This window comes from Scatophagus argus, chromosome 17 (genome assembly GCF_020382885.2).
Source record: "Scatophagus argus isolate fScaArg1 chromosome 17, fScaArg1.pri, whole genome shotgun sequence".
Taxonomy (NCBI): Eukaryota; Metazoa; Chordata; class Actinopteri; family Scatophagidae; genus Scatophagus; species Scatophagus argus.
In genome coordinates, this window is record NC_058509.1 from 6,595,632 (window position 1) to 6,618,210 (window position 22,579).

At 41.3% G+C, this 22,579-nt stretch overlaps 1 protein-coding gene across 1 annotated transcript in view; it reads right to left on the reverse strand.

Moving 5' to 3' along the window:
• LOC124074262 (dolichyl-diphosphooligosaccharide--protein glycosyltransferase subunit STT3B) overlaps positions 1-22,579 on the reverse strand; it is a 69,843-nt gene that overhangs the window by 14,497 nt on the left and 32,767 nt on the right. Inside the window, exons 3-7 of the mRNA XM_046416963.1 lie at positions 17,162-17,449; positions 11,152-11,217; positions 4,536-4,635; positions 2,972-3,070; positions 1,269-1,415 (exon numbers count right to left, since the gene is read on the reverse strand). Coding sequence (XP_046272919.1) covers positions 1,269-1,415; positions 2,972-3,070; positions 4,536-4,635; positions 11,152-11,217; positions 17,162-17,449 — 700 coding nt within the window. The remainder of the gene's footprint in view (positions 1-1,268; positions 1,416-2,971; positions 3,071-4,535; positions 4,636-11,151; positions 11,218-17,161; positions 17,450-22,579) is intronic.

The following is a 22,579-nucleotide window of genomic DNA, read 5'->3' on the forward strand; positions in this document are numbered from 1 at the left end:
TGGGGAGGCTTGGAGGTCAAACCATCAGGGGATAGTGTATGAACATACTGAAAACTTTTGGCTAAATAAAGAAAGCAAAATCTAAAATGGCTCAAATCCCAGATCTGGATCACCATCAAAATGTAGACAACTGATCCCTGAACAACAGAGATATTGGTGCACCAAATCCCAGTCAAATTCTGGGCAATTTCTAACAAAATGTTCTCATAAACACACAAACAGATGGTGGTGAAACCATGAAGCACCTTTTTAGCATCGTAGTACAAAACTATTATTAGAAAGTAACAAGTTAATTATGATGAGTGATCTTTACACTGATAGTAAAGACTGCACCAGGAGGAAAACTCAGGGTGTATCAAAAGCTTGGACATTTATGAGTGTTTGGCTCTTTAATAGCTATGTTTGATGGTACAGAGTATGACGTATTGACTTTGTAGTTTGTGTGTGAGGTGGAAGAGGAAGTTCAGAGTGTCTAATACAGTTCAGATGTCTTATGTCTTACCTGTCAGTCTCTTCATGCCTTGTTCCTATATGTTCCAGTTCCACCACACATAATCCGAGTATTGATTCAATGACGTAAGTATCGTAGCTTTGCTGCTATGTTCACATCGCTAGTCTAGCCTTGCGTTCGCGTGTATCTAACAAGCAAATTAATTACTCCTGGCCTGTCGAGATTTCGCTGTTCTCTCAATGAGGAGGTGTTAAGTTGGTTTATAAGCATACTGTGTAGAAAACGTCTACATGTGGTTTACAACACTGTGTAAGTTTAAACTACTGTCTTAAGTGGGGGAGTGATATTAGCACAGGTGGACGCCATGTGCGCAGTACCGTTTCTTATTACAAGGTGTCGTTATTGTGTCATGAAACTGTTAAATATTCTGTGTGGACTTGATTACTCCCCTGGAGAGCCATACTTTCACTTCTTCATAACTCTAGATTACCATCTCTGTTAGAAATAGACATTGCAGATGATTGCTGATGCATTTGTGTTTGATTTGGTGTTAATATTGATGTGCCTTCATTCAAGCTTCAGAGTAGCATGTTCTATCACTGCTAAAATACTTTAACCTAATAGCTGTGTATTCATACTTTGTTATTACAGACTGTTGGCAATACTGAATATTGAAACAGCTGGAATGACATAAAACAGAGAAAAGCAGCAAATCCTCAAAATTGTGAAGCTAAACTCTGTCGAAAAGCAAATGACTTACAATTACATTTTGAATAAACACTACTGTGAAACCATGGGAGCAGACACACATGCACACCTGTGTAGGTGAGATAGATCACGGTGAGGAAGACAACACCAGCAGCAAGGGAGACCCCGAGGAAGAAAAGTGTCTGAAACTCCTGCCTGGTCAGTCTGTCCTTCAGGTACTGCAGGAAGGCGTAGGCTTGGAGAAGTGCAAACACACCTGAGAAAATCCACAAAGAGTAAACGAACCAATCAGCAAACATACAAAAGGAAATTCACACTGAAAATTTGAGGAGGCCCTGATTCACCCAGCCTCCTTTATAGCTCAAAACAGGTGTAGGTGGCTAACGGGCGCTGTCGTCAGTTTGGCAGAATAATCAACATGGCAGTTTGCGATAGCCCCCTTTGGCTGTTCATGCAAATGTAAAAGACAAACATACTTTGAATGCATGAGACAGATTTGTGTGGTTAAGTCCTTCTCTTTCCCCCTCACAGCCCCCTTTGGTCACACTCCTGGTTCCCCTGCTCTGTCACTCTCTCAGCAACATTTTCTCCGGTGTGTGTCTCTTAGTTTGTTTAGTGTATTTGATATAAAAAATTGAATAGAGGCCTGGTTTCGCTCCCTTTCGTCACCTCACATGCCTTTGACAAATCTTGTGTGATATCGGCCTACTCCTCTGCTAGCCCTCGAACACCTACGGCAGGTCTCACCCATTTCCAAGGTGAAGCCCCCTGCCTGTCTCCTGGACAGCCACAACAGTGCTAACATGCTTGTCACTCTATGCCACCCTGCCTGCCTGCCTGAGGGGCTGACATCTCAGGGGTAATAACTGCGGCTGTGTCACTCTCTTCCTGTTTCCCACTGTGCTCCCTGAATGCTACCACCAGATGTTCTGAGCAGCTGCTACCCGGGCGACATGAAAACACACTCGCTCTTTGAGAGACAGAGAGAGGGGGAGCCAAAAACTGAGAGAAGCAAAGATGATTTTTTTAAATTTTTTTTTTGGTGGTGCATTCTTCAAAGCCTCTCGTAATGTTGTGTCGTAGACACCCAGGAAAACAGGGACACTTCAACGTACTCCTGCTGCAGTGAATTCTCAAAAAAGGTGCTGCTCAGTCTTAAAGCTGCCAGCTGAAGTCCTCGCCCAATCTGGATGTAAATGAACACAGGAATCATGCACATACATACGCACACAGCCATCCACGCTGTCGGGAAACAGATGGGCCCACTCTTTAGAGGCGAAAACGAACAAGCTTTAATAAACTACCCAGAAGCCAAAAATGAGAAGTACTTAAAGTGCTAAACCCATATGGGTGGCATGTGAAGCCGCTTACTGATGTCTTGTATTTTGTAAATGTATTCTGAAAGGGCCCTGTGTTCTTCTACACTCAGACCATGACTAACGCTGTCAGAAGGGATTCAATTCCCACAGCAGCCAACCAATCTTAAAGTCCGTGCATCCTCAGTACTGTAAGTTATCTTGGATAACAAGCGAGTGGCTTATGGAAAGTCACGCCTCTAATACCTGGACTGCAGTAGCAAGCCTGAACCTTTGCTCTCTGTTTAAAGGCATACATTTGTACATTTGACTACAATTCAACGTATGCATTAGAAACACAAATGCGTGTTTTAGCAAAGACAAACTTTTCCAAGAAGTTGTGACTTCATCAGTGCCCTCAGAAAGGGATTCATGTTGAAATTTTATAGAAGGGAACTTAGTCTTTCAAGAGGAATGCATTATCAGCCGTGCTTGAGGCAGGCAGGGAGGGACTTACCGGCAGCAGCCATGTGCTCGCTGGTTCTGATAGGCTGGAAGCCGACAAAAGGGATCTGCATCGACAGTATGAGACCCATAATGTAGAAAGTGCTGTAGGCTGTAAAGACAGAAACAGGGAGACACTGATGAGAAATCAAACTATCAAAATAAACTACTGCATCAAAAAAAAAAACCCTTTTATTCTGTTCCAGCACTCCAGTTTGGGTCCCACTAAGGGACCTCAACATCAATAGAGGTGTTTAAAGTCTATTGATTTTCACTGTCGCACCTCAGAGGGAGTAAATACAAAATACCTAATCTAATGTCATTTACTGAGAAAATGGGAGCTGTCTCGGTGCAGTGTGGCGGGAAGGCCTGGAGTGAGATGACGGCGCAGAGAACAGTGCGACTCCCACCTTTGTAGCTGGGGGCAAACCGATTCGCAGACGCACCAGCTTAATTAAGATTTCATACTCTTCCTGAAGAGTGTGCCTCATTATTGAAGTAGTTGTGACCGCCCTCAGCAATCTCATTCTCACACATCTGCTATTGACTCAAGACGGAGAAAGATGAATTGTGAGGGAACATAAACTGCGAGGCATTCTATTACACCGGGATTTTCTTTATTTCATGTTCGTTCATTGTGACTGAGAAACGCCTGGCTCTGAAAAGAGGAGCTGCATGATGTAAAGGAGGAAGGAAGGTGAGGAATACCGGAAACACTTGAAGACCTAACATCTTTTTTGTCAGCACAATATGTCTACAAATTAATTCCTCCATCGCTCATTTGCCACCAAAAGGTGCATGAGGTTGCTGACTGATGATCTGCCTTCACACATCCCACAGGAAACAATGACGAAGGGGAATTTTCCGCTTTGTCTAAAGGCATCGTCAAGCAGAGTTTCATTGCTGGAGAACCATTTGGAGACAGAGCAGACGTAGGTCAAATCCCTCTCACTGTGAGGAGGCCATCATTTATTTTCAAAGCTCTCAAAGACTATACTTTGCGGTTACACTGAGTACGACATATAATCATGCGTAAATGATACTTGACATTGTATCATTTTTCTTGACTATAACTGAAGTGCCTAGAGGGAGCTCATAGCTAAGCCGGTAGAGGGTGTACGGACGGTGGAGGGTCTGACGGACTGAGCTCGAGTTCTCTGAGCCGACAGATAATGTGTCGGAGCTGCCACGTGCTCCGTGAAACTGGGATGTTCTGTGGAATAACAAGCCTAGAGGATCAGGTAGCAGGTGTCTGCATTTACTGTTAAGTGGTGTGTGGGAGTGTGGATGTCTGCATTGCCGATGATGGAATGCTCACGGTTGTGAGAGACGAGCACAGGCGTGACTGGGCATTTGAGCTCGTTTCGGGGTTAAATGACAGTGCAACAATGCCGGGAGACGCATAGGAAGGAATGGCGGTTTGTCTGGTTATTGCATACATTTTCTTCTAACGGGAGAGGATCTGAACACAGTCAGTTCCTATTTTAGCTACTGTGTGTGTGGGAGTTTTGAACATTGAGTCACACACTGAAAGTTATTGTCTGGTTTAATTGTTTGAGCGAGTGTGTGCACCTTACCGATGTAGACTCTTCGGCTGTAGCGTTGCATCAGCAGCAGCACAAACACATGCAGAGGAATCAGGTTGATAATAAACACATAACCTCCCCATGCTGACACCTAGAACACACACACATCATGAAACATGTCAGTCAGCCTGCTCTTGCTAAAACAGTTTTCATTGAGAAACTACTGGCCCATATGATCAATTATTCTACATTTTCATTTTTCCTGTTTCAAAGGGGCAGCCCTGCTGAGCGGAGGATTTCCTGTTTAAAGGCTACAAATGAGCTTTGCAGGAAAATTTTCAGGCTTGCTTTGATTGCTGACTGAAACCAACTCCAGTTGAGACACAATAGCTTTCCCATACTGATAATGAAAACTCCACACAGGCAATCTTATTTATTTCATAGGACTACTGTGCGTTCAAAACATTCCCTTGGAAACTCTGAAATGACACTAAATAGAGAAAACAAGCCCATCATCATTTCTTAGTGCTCGAGGTAGTGTCCTCATATGTCTTGCTTTGTCCAACAGACCAAACCCCAAAAGACGTTCATGTCATTATTGAAAAGAAAGAAAAGCAAAGATCAAATATTTGGCATTTTTAATTAAAAAAAAACAAACAAAAAACAGATTAAATCAGTTAGCAAAATCATAACAGATTCAGCGTTTGTCAATCGGCTGGTTCACTAAGCAAATATTGAATGAGCAATATGACATCATCATATGAACGCCATTTTCAAAGACATCTTCAATTAAATAAAAGGTAAATCAATCCTTACATAACAAGCAGCCCTTCTTATACGCATTTATAACTGCACAAGGATCACCTCGCACACCTTGAATACAATCGAACGGCTGTAAAAACATCTTACTGCCGCTTCACCATTACACACAAGAACACAGCTATAAAAGAACAGACTTATATAGAATCTATAAAAACCAGGCAATCATACTTTACATGTCAGATGTAAAATGTGAGACACACCAATAACTTTAAAAGTGCCACTAAAATTATATCTCAGCCATTTTTGAGGTCTGCTAAGTATCACAAAGCGGTATGAGGGGGCAATAAAAAAAACTCTACAGAAACAACACTGACAAGTTTTCAATTGCCCTACTTGACAACAGCAAAGGGCAAATGGAAAACGGTGAGAGCACTAGAGAAGCAGACAGGAGAGAAACCCAGAGAGAAAGAACAGAAAAAAACGAGTGTTCAGAGAGTAATTGAAACAAAGGAAAAGAGAACAGAGAGTTGTAGAACGCTGGAGAATGAAACAGAGAAACGAGAGAAAGTGAGAGCAAATTTAACAGGAAAAAGGTTTGCATATGCACATTTTTGTGATCCTTTTCGCAGCAGCTTGACAGAAAGAGCCCCACTGCACCTGCTGAGTACGATAAAAAGAGCATTCATTACACTTACGCAACCACAGAAAAATGAGCACATCATGTCTAATTGATAAAAAGATTAATATGCCACATTAAGAGACAGAGTGAAAGAAAAACTCTTAAATAAGTTTCTTGTTGAATAGTTAGGTGCAATTATCTTTTGGCAGTCGTAATGCATCTGCTCTCTCAGATGGCAACAGCCATTTAGTAGTATGTGAATGAATACCAGAGATGACTTCAATTTAAAAGTCATTTTCACGCATGGGCACGTGATCAAGTCTCTGTTGCTGGCTGGGAACTAATTGAAAACATAACACTCAAAACATTCAGTGTACAAGACTACTGGCTCTGTGGCTGTAAAACCTAATATCACACGTCTGCTGCGCATATCATACATGCTTATTTAGTAAGCTTACTAAATGCTTATTTAGTAAGCATGTATGATATAGTCAGGAAAACAGGAGTGCTTAGAGAACATAAAGGCAGCAAACACTCTGTATCTGTAATAAAGGGAAAGTCAAACCAGCTGTTTGACTCACTTTATTGTGAAGGTGCGTGAATCAATAGGCATGTTTGTGAAATCATGGTACTGTATGTGCCAGTTTACAAAAACCATGCAAAAAGAGACTCTTTAAAATACCTCTCAGCTGGACTCCCTGGTATGTGTGAGGTGCATTACTGACTCATAGACTCAACATTACGTTTTTCTCCTTTAGGCACTTAACTGCATATAAGCACAAGAGGCCCAATGCCATGTCAGAAGGAAGGATAGTGGAAAAATTCCTATGGTCACTGTGTTCAGGCCAGCTGAAAATGGAGATTGACCAGCAGTTCTAATATCTGGGGTAATTCAAAGTTAATAACAGGTTTCAACTTGTAAAAGGGAGCCGTGTTTGCTTGATATCCAAGCTACCACCTCTCCAAAACTGTACTGTGTTGCTTTGAGCTAAATGCTAAAAGCCACAGTGACAATGCCAACACTAATGTTGAGAGGGTACAATATTTACCATGATCATGATCTTAGTTTAGCATGTGAGCCTGCTGATATAAGCTAGTTATATTTGAACAACAGTACAGCTGATGTCGCTAGAGCAAAGCCAGACTTTTTTTGTTTCTTGTGCAGAGGGCCTTTAGGAGGTGACTATGCATCACAGCACTCTTAACCGGTTAGGGCTAGGTGATACAGCTTCTTTTATTGGGGATATTTTTTTAACAATCCTGATAAAATGTTTAATTTCAGTCAATATCAATTCCAGTCCAACTGGAGTCCAGTTGTTGAAGTGGCTTTCCCCAAAAAACCATGCCAGCCTGTCCTTTTTAAGAATTTCCTCAGTCTTGTTATGTCACATGTCGATGGTTTATGTGTCACTTCTATTTGTAGCATGCTCCATTATCTAGGACGCAGGACTTGACACTGCGGTTGTTATTCCGCCCTTTAAAGATTTTCATAAGACATGAAACACCTTCATTTTATGAGACATCACAGAAGTCCTCTCTTCCATTAGCACTAGGAGTACTATCACCACTAGCAGAGCTATCAGGCCCAGTAAAAACAAAGCAACTCAACTGGCTAAGCCGTACAGTCAGATATGTAAAGTATAGCAGCTGTGGATGGGAGCCGACTGCTAGAAGACAAAGACGCCCTTTTTATATTACCTGCTCAACAGTCGTTTGATAATTTGCAATTAAAAAATATTCAGAGAGGATGTGAACTGCCATCTTTATTCTTACTTCTTATCATTTGAGCACTCATGAATTTCCTTTGGTTCTACCTGACAACGTCTTTCCCAGGAAAAACCCTGGGAAAAGTTATTACAAGTCATTCTCTGGGCTACATTTTCCATCCATCCAATACATGAGGGTTCTCACTTTTACTTAAGTGCCACCATGCAGTTGACATTCTAGTAAAACATTATCAACGTTAGTAATAGTCATAACTATCATGAGCAGTATTCACAAAAAACATGGTGACTCCACCATGACGGGAAGGTGGTGTTGGAATTTGTTACTCAGCAAACTCTACAATGCAACTTGCCTGCTAATTTACCAACTTGACCTTGCCTATGACAGAAACCAAAGGTAGGTGTGTGTGTGTGTCTGTGAATGTGCACAAGCAAACTATTTGAAATTACTCATACCAGCGCGCCTTATGCCCAAACCACAGGCTAACAGCTGAGGGCAGGAATCAGAAAATGTTTGGAGCCGAGTCTTTTAGCCGTTATCGCTCTCTGCATTTCATACTGACCATATCTGATGACCTAGGGGCCGCTCTGAAGAGGATATAGCGAACACAGCATGCAATAGGGAAAACTGTGTGTGAGCGTTCTCCCTCCCTGTGTGCTCATGTTGGGTTTTGTTGTTTATTTTCTGAAAAACCTGTTCCATATGTGTGTGCTTATTCATTTACTGCACTGTAAGGTGGCATTAAAATCAAAGACTCTTAATAATCAAGGGTCAACAGAAAGGTTGCAGTTCAAACACTGGGACTGCTTGGTAGATTTCTTTGTGAAGTAGCACATCTGTATGTGTGTGTGTGTGCCTGCATGAGTCAGATGGTGATCGCTCCAGAGATAAACCTTGACACAGGGCAGACTCCTGCTTGTATTTTACTCTAACACAATGCTTATCTAGTTGTGAGCACAGGGCACACCTGTGCTTTGAGCTAAATGTTAACAGTGTGCTGACAATGACAATGTTCATGTTGATACCCATCAGGTATAGTATTCCAAATTTTCTGAGGAAAAGCATGCCAATATTCATTAATTGCCACAATAAATGAAGTACAACAGAGGCTGATGAGAACGTCCTTCACTTTGCAAGTACTGAACAAACTAAACTTTAAACCTGAGTGTGAATGTCTGTACCAATTTATATAGAACCCAGTTCCAAAGTTGTTGAGACATTTCACCCAAAATCACAAAGGTCAAGCTCATGTTGATGATACAAGAACAGTCAGATGATTGTCAAAGGCATTAGAATACATCTTCTGGGAAACATGAATGTCTGCACTAAATTTCATGGTAATCCATTCTGTAAATGTTGAAATATTTTGTAGGACAGGTTAACTCTTTGATTACTTTATTAAGAGGCTTCAACCTATGGGGAAAACTGTATCATCCTTAAAACATCGCCTGAGGTGTCTTTGTTCATCTAATCAATACTTGATTAAGCAAATGAAGTCCTAGCATGCCCTAATGTTACTGGTAGCTCTGCTGCAGGGGACTGAAGAGTTTAGTAAGCTAAAGCTTTGGGAAAGAAAAGTACTCAGTAGTTGATCCACATATCTGCTTTTGCTCTGTTCTCGCCATTTTCCCCCTCATTCCACCCTCATCCACTCAACTTCATCCCTCCAGGGGATGAAAGGAAGATGTTGTGCTGCAATGCGACCCAGTGGCTCCTGTCCATCAGTAGGTCCTGCTGCTTTGATCCTCTTCTTAATCTCGTCCTTCTCTGTCCTTTCCTCTGTGATTATGCCAATAACAGGCAGGCGATCTCTCCCCTCTCTGTCTCCATATCTGCTTTACGACTGTCACATTCGATTAAGCCCCACGGGAAAACTTAGCCGTGGCTATATCCTGATTAAGTTGATAGCCTAAGGTGAAGGGGGTGGTCAACGAGAGTATGCTGTACTTTGTGTGCAGAACCAAGAGGATACGGAATGGGCAGTCGGGAGGTTGTTAGTGTTGATGGAGACATACAAGCTTAGTCTGCTGCTTGCTGCTAGATGTCTCATGTAAAACAGTGGGTGAGGGAAAGAGAGGGTGTGAAGGAGATAAAGTTGTAATAAGTAGATAGCAGACCCAATGTTCTCATTGCTGCTGACTAGTACGGCGCAGAAGTTACACATCACAATACATTCTCTGTCCTGTCTTATCATTCTGTAGTTCCTTCCATCTCGCTGTCCCCTCTATCCTTATCTTTCCTCAGCTCTCTTTCTTCCTTTGTCTATGCCTATCCGCAACCTCGGTTTTGTCTCCTGCTCTATTCATCTTTCCATCATTCCTCTCTCTCTCTCTCTCTCCAATCCTCTATCACCACCCCTCACCCCATACCCCATATCCCTTCCGGTTGCTGTGGCCCAGTGTGATCGATGAAGCTGGATTTCAGTAATCCGTTTCATTTGATATCTGTCTCAGTGCCGGCCACAGAGATTAAACCTGAAATGAGCAAGAAGCCAGAGATTTTCATAGGCGATCACACCCTCTCCCCCTCTCCCTCTCGCTTACGCACACACAAACAATCTGTCACAGAGGCAGTGTGCCTGGATCGTCTTTTTATCTCATCTCTCTCATCGAACTCCTGATGGGCTTGTGCTTGAATTCATAAATAATGCAGAAAACTCCGGCTGAGCTGCTCCTCCCCTGTCTCCATGCATCACCATGGCTGCTGGACAGACGAAGGTCCTGCAAATGCTGCCATTTCAGGAACAGGGTTTACTGTTAAGAACCAGTTCTGAATTTGCAACTAGCTCCAATATAAAGTGAGATATGTCCCGTGTTTCAGTTAGCTTGTGTCAACACAAATGTAGTGTTTAGATATGGTGTTTAAAAAACGACAGACCAGGACCACATTATATATAATAAAAACCTAGCACTTACATGACAATAATTTCAGCATGAAGGGGAACTCTGACTAACATGACAGCATTTTCTGCAACACTGGATGAGAATGTATCTTCTCTAGAGCTGGGTAGGTTTCTTGTTTTGTCAGCTTAGTCTTCAAGTTTAAACTGGTTTAATTTCATGGATGCCAGCAAAAATGACATTTGTCAGATGCAGGTGGAGAGAGCTAACAGCATGAGGCTTAGTTGGAGGTTTATAAGAACTGTAATCAATAAGCTGAATCTGACCCAGAATTGATAAAAATCTAAAGTACACCAAACGCTAATCAGCGATCTTGATCAGTCACTGTTTCTGTCTGATTAGGGCAGCTGGTTGAAAATCAGCGAAACAAACACAAGCAAAACAACGTAAAGTGCATAAACACATTATATGTTTAAACACAATAAAAAATTGTACACACAATACACAATAAAAAACAATTAAAAAACAAATAAAATAATAAAATATTCAGAATTCAGCTTAAATGGATATGAGCCCATGTAACCTTTTACTTGATTTATTAGAAGTGATGGCAGAGTGGAATAACAAGTCATAATGTGTTCTTGTGATGGTTAAGACCAATAAGTCTAATTCAGGCAAGTACTAGCAAGTACTTTAGTGCTTCTGTGCGAATTATTCTTACCATGTAGAAATAGGAGAGACAACAGCCGATAGTCCAGAACACAGAGCCCGTCTTCACCGATTTCACCTACAAGAGAGAAGAGACCACAAAATAAGCACAATGCTTCAACATTAAACAAGATGTGAAGACCCACAATTTGTGTTTCAGGTACACTAGAAACTAAAGGCTGCACATTTTCTGTGATAATGATCAGTGTTCTTAAATACAGCTGAAAAAGTAAAGATAAAGTATACATGTTAACATGTAAAAACACAAGGAGACATTAAAAGCTTACATATGCACGCATACACACAGAATAAAAGATGAAGTGACCTATCACATTATCATACTCAAGGAGAGTACCAGTGAAAAGGGGGTAAGGAGGGGGGGGATTGTCAAGAAGCTTCATCACATGCAAAAATGCTTGAGATTTGCTGATGACGGGGAACCAGAGATCACTGGGCCAAGCTGATCTTGCCTAAATACCCAGCAGGGAGTTACAGACAGACCCCTGGATCCTCAAGCAGTGCTTTCCTTTGTGTTGAGGTGGGCCACAGTAAGTAGGTCTGTGGTAATTATCTTTTTCTCCTATAAAAAGGGGGGACTTTTGTTTGTGGAAGAGGAGAATGTTTTAGGACCTTGATGCTCTCTTTGGTTTGCGTAAAAGGACTACAGCCCCTGTCAGATGAGATTTATTTCCCGAGGGTGGATTGGGTGACAGGTGGTTGATTGCCTGTCCAGACCACAAAAGTTTCATTTTTCACCCCTCACCCCAGTAACCAATACAGCTCCAAGTACCTTTTAGCAAACTCCGCGGTCACTTGATTGAGCTGCATGGAGAGACTCTTTGCTTTTTAAAAGTCTATCTAAGTTGTATAATGGGTTTTTTTGCTAACTTGACAGCCCACTCGTTAACATCAGTCAACACATACAAAGGGGGACAAAGTACAGATATACCAGACGAGACCAAAACCCCACAAACTCATCAAAGGGATCGGTGATTCTGTCCCCACTGGTCTTTCTTTGGTATATCCAGCCTGAATTTATGTGCAGCGAGCCAGCTGAACGTATTCAGTACTGTTGCAGATACCAATCATTTTTTATTGTACGGGCATAGTCTAATAATAGATACAGAGTGAGACATTTAAGTACTGTGTTTGTGTTAATAATTAAATTACAGCTAAATCAGTACTACTAATCCCAGTGGTGATAAAACTCAAATGATCCTGCAACATATCATTGTCTTTTACAGAATCAGCTCCTGTAGTTTTGTCAGTGGCTAACATGTCATCTGGAACAATGGCTGTTATGAGGGAGGAGGGAAAATATATTAGTAGCGTATTCTAATCCTGCAATAAATCCCTCCTGCACATAGGTGAGACTGCCCATCTTTCATTGATGTAGCTTTAAAGAGGCGTTAATTCAACTACATGGTTATTGTGGAGGCTGTGGTCTCTGCTGGTGATCAGTTGTGTTGTTTCACACTGGGATGTTTCTAGTATTTGGTGCTTGGTGACACCCCCACAAACTGGAGCATCAAATTATCACACAGGCAAGATTCATTGCAGGATTGGTTTATTCAATTGCATTTGTTTTAGTGGAAACTGGCCACTTTCCAAACACCACCACAACACTATCCAAATACTTTTTTTTTTCCAAATAAACTTTTTTCTGGCTTAGAAGTGAAATTAAACACAATGACAGATTAGAATGACAACAGTTTGAGTTCCAGCTGCTGTGTTCTCCTCAATCCTTCCTCTTCCAACTGCCCTCTCTGCCATCACTCTCTTTGTGAAGACACAGAAGTCACACAGTGTGATACCAGTCCAGCTAATTAAATGTGAGCTGAAAGAATGAGTGGAATTACCGCTACAACAATGTAGCCATGGTGCACTGGGTTAGAGCACGAAGGGGAGGCAGTGCAACTGTGTGTGTGTGTGCGTGTGTGTTCATGTTACGAAGAGCTGTGGTGTTAAAAAGAGCAGCTCTCCTGGGTGTGAGAGGATTCAATTATAGATTATGGCAGGGTGTGCGAGTGTGTGTGAGTTGGGGTCTGTGTGTGTGTGTGGGGGGGGTAAACACAGATTAAGCAAGTGGAGTTGAATGGGTTATTAGCGAATAAAATGGAGGAGTCGGATAATGAAGATTGGGCTGAGACTTGAGTGAACGGCTTTGTGCCTTTTCGCCATGTGCAAGAGGGGACATGGTTAAAGAGACAAGGAAGAGAGTGAAAGACAGGGATGTGCAATAATGAGATATAGGAAGAGAAAGCGAAGCGGGAAGAACAAGAAAGTGGAGAGAGAAAGCAGAACATGGCAAGAGCAAGACAATGGCAGGGACAAAGGAAGACAATGGCAATTAAAGGGAGACGAGATGAAAGAGGGGGAAAGGAAAATGCAAAGACAAATGTGGGTAAATGAGACTGATAATGGGAAGCAGTGGTGCGTGGCCTGGGTGATTGTTTTTCAGGGCCCCCGCCAAATAGAACAGAGGACGTGAGAGGTGGCAGGTGAGCAGAGGGAGGATGTTTTTTTCAGTGTCACTGCTTGGTTGATGACACATCACCTTAAGAGGCAGTGATGGCTGCTGCGAGGAACACCTGCCTCACCTGGAGATTTATTGATCGCACGCACAAGATGACGAGGTCGTTATGACGGTGCAGTGACAAAGGTGTCTCTCATAAAGATTTCGGGGACAAACGGTTATGGTGACAGTCTATGCATGAGTCCTGGAAAATAGTCAATTTCATGTGTAAAATTAAAAAAAAAAGATGAATTCGAGTCTAGTACAGATGTACTGGGGGCAACCACCAGTCAAGTTGCAGCTTAGATGTCTGTCCAGATTCATATCTGTAGTGAATGATAAGAGTTCTTCGTCACATGGTGCAACAGCAATCACCTGAAGCTACAAATCTGAAAACAAAAAGCCCTCAGTAGATATACAATCAGCATAGTTTCAAGGTAGGCACCCAATACTAGTGTCACCAATGCAGTGCCTGACCAAATAAGAAATATGGTACAAATCTGTCCTTTTCCTGAGTGGCCAAAAAAGTGTTTCTGCGGGACGTTGCGATGTTACGGTGAAGCTGACTGTTGACCTTTTGGATACAAAACGTCATTCAAAGAAACTGGATGGATGGAGGGACAGACAACTTGAAAACACAAATGCCTCCAGCCATGGTTATCACAGCACAGAGGATTAAAAAATGCATGACCAAACAGGAACAATAAAGGCTCTCTTTGTGTCTCTAAATGTCACTCGTTCTGCTGTGCACAGATGATAAAAATAAAAATATTATTATATTTTAATTATTTGTATATTAAATGATTTTTGCTAGAAACAACTGGTGGGCCAAACTGAACTGAAATTTAGACAGTAGAAAGTACTATGTCAATGCACTTCATCCTGACTCAGAGCCCTTGTTGATTCCCTTGGTCCCTTGCTCTTTCTGAGCAAATTTCAATATACATTTGTACTCAGTACTGTCTGGATTGTTGTCTTTGTTTTGATTAAGTCAAAGTTGTATGAGCTGTATCGCCTTTGGTTTTTGCTCATGCTCAATATGTTCAATATGTAAAAACTGGCGTATGTTTGTGGAAATGATCACTACATGCCTGTTTTTGTTGATCTCACTGATCTTAAAATCTATTCCTGGATTCCTGGTGTATTTGACATTAAAAATCTGTGTGGTTTGTATTTTTCCTCATATATAAAAGCAACAAATATGTGTTGCTTCCAGGTATGCACTGTATGTGAGAGAGCTGTTAGGTTTCTGTTAAGCTGGTACAGACACAGAGTCATTTGTACTGTATCGGTACTTGTAGACACAACAGCTGTGCTCTGCCACCCACCTGGACAATAAAGCACAGGTCACTGCCACATGAATGACAGCAAGCAAGTTCAAAGAAGGGTCATACGGCTGTCCACGCTTGAGCCTAGTGGCTCATACTAACTTGAACCTGCACATTGAGATGCATCCGTGCACAATTTGACAACTGACATAAATTCGGATAGCTGAATACTTGAACAGATAAAAAATATCCCTTCCAACCTAGCGGCAACTGCGCTGCCAAACCTGTTACGCTGCGACAACCAGCAGTGAGGCACAGCATGACAAAATATCTGCATCACTACTTCTACATGGATGAAAGCCTCCGTCATGCAGCATGTCTTTACACCGGAGCATAAAGGGAGATCAACGCCTTGAAGGTGAATTAAAAATTGGACAAATATCCTACGAGCTACTATTACCACTCGCCTGTGGCATGCATAATGGAAAGCTCGTTTCTGTTGAGTTACTGAAAACACCCTTGGAGGAGGATGGTTAGCATACCAGTTTTCCGGCTGATGAGCCTAACATGGTGTGCTGCTGCCATTCAGCCAATTTGACCTTCCCTTGAGAATTCAAATGACGAATAAATTGCGTAATCATATTAAAAATAACACATATGTTGATTTGGAAACAGAAAAACACTGAACTGCAAACAACAACAACAATAAAAAAATAGCACAAAAAGTTTATACCGAGGTGTCACACAGTCCGCAGAATCTTTTTCTTTGACCTATGTCTTCTACTTACTTACCCAATATGCTCTAATTTGTATGTCCGTCTGGATAAAATTAATAAATGTTCATGTAAGCCTAAATGTTTAAGTATTAGTAGCATGTAGCAAGACATGCATAAGTCATTCATTTACTCTATTTTCATTTTTTTCTTTTGTTTTCTGTAATTTCCATTGAGTCTATTGATGGCTTTACGTTCAACTCTATCTTTAACACAACAATATCATTCCCCCAGGGGAATTTTCATCAAATGTGTCTTGTGCTGCTCCCAACCTGTTGCATATAAATAGCATTTGAAATCTCAACTCACCTCTTCAATCTAAACAGAAGCCTGGTTAAACAGAAGAAGCTGATAACGTCCATTTCCATTAAGCTGGTTATCTGGACACACTGAGTTCTCAAGCTACCTTTCCATTCCAGCTCTGAGTTTTTAAGTTAAAAAACAAAAATCACTGAATGGATATGGCTCGATACAGAAAAGAAAAAGTCAATACTTGTCAAGGTCAACTTCAATAACAAGAACGAATGCTGATAAAATTGTTTGCAAATTAGAGCTCCTCAACTTCACACATACACACACACAGACACACACAAACTGCATTTATAGTAAGATAGCTGCAGGGTTTCCAGGTAGCTGCTGATGCAACTCAAAAGAGTGGACAGACTGAGGCTGACTGAAAAGTCTGTTTCAGACACCTTACAACTTGAAAAGCTCCTTCCTTCCACCTGCTGTGGAAGACCAATTTAAAAATTCTTTGCACTCTAGTTCCTGCAAATATTCAAGGTGCATGCATATTGGAATTTCTTTGTTCCGTCAAGGTCTACATTGTAGAGTGAGAACAACCTTGACAAGTTATGTTTTAAAACACAGCGAGAAAAATATTTTTTTGTTACATAAAAAATAAAGTTGAACACATCTGATCCAACAAGGTCAGCTGTGTCGTGGAGAAAAACACAACCTGCTGTGTTTACATGTATTTTAGAAGAGTAAATCAAATTTTGAGGGGGATATTCAACCTTTAACTCAAGATCTTGTCATATTTACTCTTAAATATCATCCTGTTGTGAAGGTTTCACAGTGCAGAAGGCTGTTTCCTGGACTCCAAATGGTCAGCATAGATGTCCAGTGTGCCTTTCATGGCTCTGGATAAATAATTCAACGCCTAAGGCCAAGCAAGAGTGAAAATAGGACTACTTTTATCACTATATAAAGCCCACCTGCCTTAAACATAAACAACAGACTGAGAACACCAGATTGACACATTTATTTCAGCGAAAGCTGATTTAAACACTGCCTAACAGTGAGTACATGGTTTTCGTTTTCATGGTTTTTTCTTTATTCTAGTTCCTGTCACTGTCACATTAAAATAACCCTGAAACTTAATATCAGAGGTGCACAGGCACATGATAATTACATGTTTGCCTGTATTACTTTATCGTGTACAGAAGGATTGCAACGTGTTCATACCCAGAGGTAGTAGGTGAATTGCAGGGCGAAGATGGCGATACCCTCATTGTCGAACGAGCCAGCAACAGAACGGGAGATGTAACCAGGGACGATGGCAATGAAGCAGGCCGCCAGCAGCCCTGCACCCTGGTTCCACAGCTCCCGTGTCAGCAGGAAGGTGGAGATGGCGGTCAGACCGCTGAACACCGGTGCCAGAAAGACACACACGTCACGGATGTGGACCGTGACGTGGAGGAAGTTGAGCACATAGTGGATGAGGCCGGCAGTCACCATTAACCCTGGGTATACCTGAGCAAAGGGGCAGAGGAAGGGAGAGGGTGTGAATACAAAGAAACATAAAAAGGTGGCTAGGATGATTAAGTAATATTTCAAGCGAAAACGCAATTTCATGGTTCCAGTTTCTTAAATGTGAAAATTCACTGCTTTTCTTTGTCTCAGCATAATCTGAACAAGAAAAGAAATATCAAAACAAATGCTGTATAGCTCATCCAGTTGTTGTATGTAATAATACTAGCTAAGTCCGCCTCAAGACTTGACCAACACTCAGCACTGCCACACGGTGCAGAAACCAATCATATTCATTATCAATTAATTCAGATTCAGATAATTCATAACAAACAACAAATTAGACAATTAGTCTGGTATAAAAAACTGTTGCACTGTGATGTTTTTAAACAGAAACTTGTAACAAATTAAAGCCTCCACTCAGTAGAAGCTGAGGCGTGAGTAGGCGAGGACTCGTGGTACTGTATCGTCTATATGTGAGAGCAGATCCAATTAGGGTCTGTGCAATGTACTGGCAGTCTGAAGGAAAAAAAAAAACTGAGGTTGTGTTTAATGTTGTGAGTGATATCCCCGATGTGTGTTCACTGTAGCTGCAGTCAATGCACTTTGCCTTGCTGCTAATAAACTCAGGTCTTCATGTCTCTAATTAGCCAGTGCCTAGGAGACCCAAGATTCATCAACCAATCTACTTCGGCGAAAATCAACCACGTCTTGCCTCTCGGCTCTGAGGATTGGACTGCCTACTGGAGCGGTATCCTGTCATTTACAAAACTACCCTTGTAATGATTACCCATTCTGAACACTGTGGTAGGGCCCAGGCCTCCAAAGCATTACAGAAATGGAGGCCGGCCATCATAGCCAAGTATACTTTGCATTGAGTTTTATGGAAAAAAATCTGTGTATAATTTGTCAACACTTTTTTTCTAAATCAGCATTTGAGAAAACATTACATAGCTTGTTCATTATGAAAATATCATCAACTAGTACTGACCAAAGCTGTTGCCAAAAATGCTTTTGAGTCATTGTCCTTATGGCAACAAAGAGTGGTTTATTGGTTTGACAGCCCACTGTTGTTATAGACTGTCACATTAGAGAAGCCTTTCCTTCCCTTATCTATGGCTCAGGAGAAAGAGCAACTGACAGTCATCCTCTGGGGAATGGAGGGAGTGTGGGAGTGAAAAGAGAGATAAGATGGGAGAGGGCAGCTGGACCGGTCCAGGCAGAAAGGCACTAAAGTGTCACATTAACTGATATCGCCTTGTCTGTCTTCCAAACAGCGTGACCCATCTGAGCACTAGAGACTTAACGCTATCATACACAATTAATGAGGACTGTCAGCATCATCTGTCTGATTTTAAATAAAATAAGGGGGTCAGGATAAGGATGAGAGTAAAGAATTACTCTCATCGGCATAGTGAAGGTGAGAAAAGACAGTGAGACATTAGAGGAAAGCAGAGGCAGTCAGCAGAGGAGAGATGATGAAAGATAAAGAAGTTGCAGAGACAGAGTAAGAAAAGTGAACTATAGTGGCTGACAGGGAGTGTTGAACAGAGCTCTGGTGGGCAAAGGGTTGAATGCAACAGACAAGAGTCTTGGTCACTGTAGTCAGATATGGGAAAGGCAGTTTTATGAATTCTACCTGGAGACAAAAGGGTCACAGGCCACCACGCATGAGAAGGGAGAATGGCATTGTTAAAATGTTATGACAATGAAGAAGGAGTCTAACTCTGAAATTCCTAAACTACTTTAAGTTTTTTTTGTTTTTTTTTTTAAACAAAGGCCATGGATGGTGACTGCCTTGTGGGCTATTAGACACACTGCCAATCTGAGAGGAACCCAGCACTTGACAACACCCCTGCCTGTTTCAAAAGCATAGGTTTGATAAAAAGCATAAAACCTATGCTTTTTATCAAACCTATGCAAATAAAAACTCTCACACATTCATTTTATGAATTCTGAATGCAGTGTGGGAGTAAAATAAATGCCCTTCTTCCCTGAAGCCTGGCATCTATATTCAGAAAATCATCTAGCTCAGTCACGCAAACAAGGGGAAACAAGGGGAATTTTAATAATCATCCAACACAGTAAATATGAGTGAGTGGATTTACTCTTACTGACTGTTACTCCAGCAACTACCATCATTGTGCTCTTGAGCATGGCACCAATCCCACCTCAGCCACTCAGATAAAGATACAGCAGATAAAAATGACATGGTTGTCGATCCATCACAGAGCCAGCAGGTTGAACCTTTGAAGGAGTTCTGTCAGATCTCCCCTCCCCATCAATTCCTAGATCAGCTGCATTTTGCATCGATTTGCATACTCCATGGAGACACTTGCATTTAGTATGGCCAACAGAATGACCCACCCACCTGCTATTCAAAATGCCTGTGAACCCTATAACACTAAACGTGTCTTACCATCTGGCAATGAACTTCCTCCAAGTCCAATGTGGAGTTGTTAGCTGTTAAAGAACAAGGCTGGCAAAATGCTATATATTTTATTGTCAACAGATCCCATGAAAAGAACAAAACCAACAATACTGTCTGAGGCTCTGAGCCTCAAACTCATTTCCTCCTGAAGATGCAAAAAAAACACTCATTTTTAAAAAAAAAAAAAAAAAAGTCACTGCAATTTCCTCAGACAGCTGCGCATGGTGTGTTTTTTTTTTTTTTAGAAAACATTACTCAAACAGGAGTAAATAATACATTTACTGGGGACTATCTTCAGCTACAGTTTAATACAGTTGGTGAGTACTTATGGCAGCAAGACGGTGCATGAGGAATCAAAATGAAATATAAAAGCCTTGTTCATGGTAATGAACAATTGTGTCACAAGGAGCAATAGTACGACTCACTGACATGCTTTAAACAGTTTTTGGACAACAGCAGAGCTCAAAGACGTGACAAAACCATAAAATATCACCAGACTTTGATATCATTTAACGACAGCTTCCCTCTCTAATGTCACAACCATTATGTTGCCGTGCATATTTCTTCAGACGGGTCAAACTACTCGAATTAAGTTAGTAATGTGAGATGTAAAGCAAGCCAGTGGTTGAAGCTCAATCAACATACGTTGATACTAACATGAGCACCATCATCGTTCAACGGTTAAAAAATGTTTTATATGAAGATTTCCTAGCAGAACTAGCATGATAACAACTAGCAAACTACGAAACAATCGTCTGCCAACACTGTTTAGAGTAACACATATGACCACAATGCAGAGAGTGCATGACATATTGTTAATCTATCTCTCAGATTAACACTTAACATGAAGTTAAGGGCATCAGAAATCATATGGGTTTATATCCACACTTGTTTTGTTTTAAAGCCGTTTTAGCAATCGTATATAGTTTTATTGTGAGTATTTCTTTCATGCTGGGTTCTGCATTGAACAGTTGACTTATTTGTTGTGTAATAAAGCTTTGGACCATGAAGTTCAATCTGAATCGGAGATAAATGAACAAACAGACTGGTCTTGTTGGGGATAGTCTGCTGAACAAATCAAAATGTTTTGCCTCAGTCATCTTCACCTGGAAAATTAAATGACTCATGTGAAGGTAAATTTAAGAGAACAAGTCTAACTTGCTATATACTCTTCTCTCTTCTGTTGAACCATGTGTAAATTGCTCTGCAGTTATTTGTTTATTTACTCATACATCCATGAAATGTCAATACAAGCGTACAGGGGAAAGATGTGAGCTGTGTTTGATTGTGTGCTTATTTGTATGCAGAAGACAATGCATTGTGCAGCACAGGGATCTTGCAAATGTCATGGCAATTAACTTTAAACTATACGTCTTCCGATTACAATTATCAGCCCAATCAAGACTTTCAGTCTAAACGCTAAGGCTACAAGGCTTAATCCAAGTATCTATGCAGTGTAACATATCCAGCACATCCATTATATCCTGTCATAACTGCAACCAGTAGCTGATGGTAATTGCATATGACAGATGAATGCTGATGGATGAGTTTTGGATTTCAATTTCTTGTGTCTCTTGTGCCGTAGTGAATTCTATATTCAAGTATCATCATGTAGCGTGGCTACTGCTCCTGCCCTGCACCATCTGCTTGGCGCTGTAATGATAACTGCAACTGATTGCAATGAACAACATTTAAAATACCTTGCTGTCTCGTCTGTGCAGAGGATCTCTCCGATCAGTCTGCAGAACTGAGTTTACACTACATGGTGACAAGAGGAAAGAGTGAGAAGGGAAAAGGAGTTGCACTAAAAACAGCAAGGGCCAGGTTCTATCCAAGCCTTCCAGCTGGCCCTCATAACAGAAGTTTCGAGACAGTTTCATATTTATTTTGAATTAAGGGCCTGGTGGATCTATGAAGCTTAGTCAAAAAAAAAAAGGCAGGTGGGGTTGTTAAAGAGGAGAGGGAGATAGATAGGCTAATAGTATTTTACTCACACAGGCCTCAAAGGATGCAGGGCTGAGAAGATGAGGATGGGAGAAAGGATGCACAGAGGAGGGCAGGTGGGGGAAATGGAGATAAATTAGCTGGAATCTGTACATTGTATTTTTCACTGAATGGGGTCAATGTTTCACAGCAGTCGTTGCTGCTGGTAAACAGGGAGGCCATGCCAACCGAGGGAAATCTGTCAAGTTAACAGCTTGCTGTTGCTACTGGATTGTGACTTAAATCCTTGCACCCTGGCAAAGGTTTACAGGTCTCTATGGTATCCCTGCACTGCCTAGCCTACACTCATAAAAAATAGAAGTGAGGATACTACAAACAGCAGGTATAGCAATCAGTGCCAATTTTCTATTTAGATATTTACACTGTACAACTGCATCAAGGCAGAAATCTATTGTTGGGTGCTTTTCTGGGCCTTTGGGTCATGATGGTCATGGGTATTTTTATATGTTTCAGTATGATTTAAAACATAAACTGATGGCTGACTGTATTGACTGGTGGACTGACTGCAGCCACCTCGGTTCTAAGGTTGATTAGAGATTATCCTTCTGATTGCCCTTTAATATAGAAGTCGAGACTGCAGATTTCCCCCACAAATTCCTGCCATGGCTTACATAAAACTTCTTCCATCCACTCTTTTTTGGCAACTCGACTAGGTTGTTGTCACACTGGCAGCAGGCTAAGCAAGATAACTCATACTT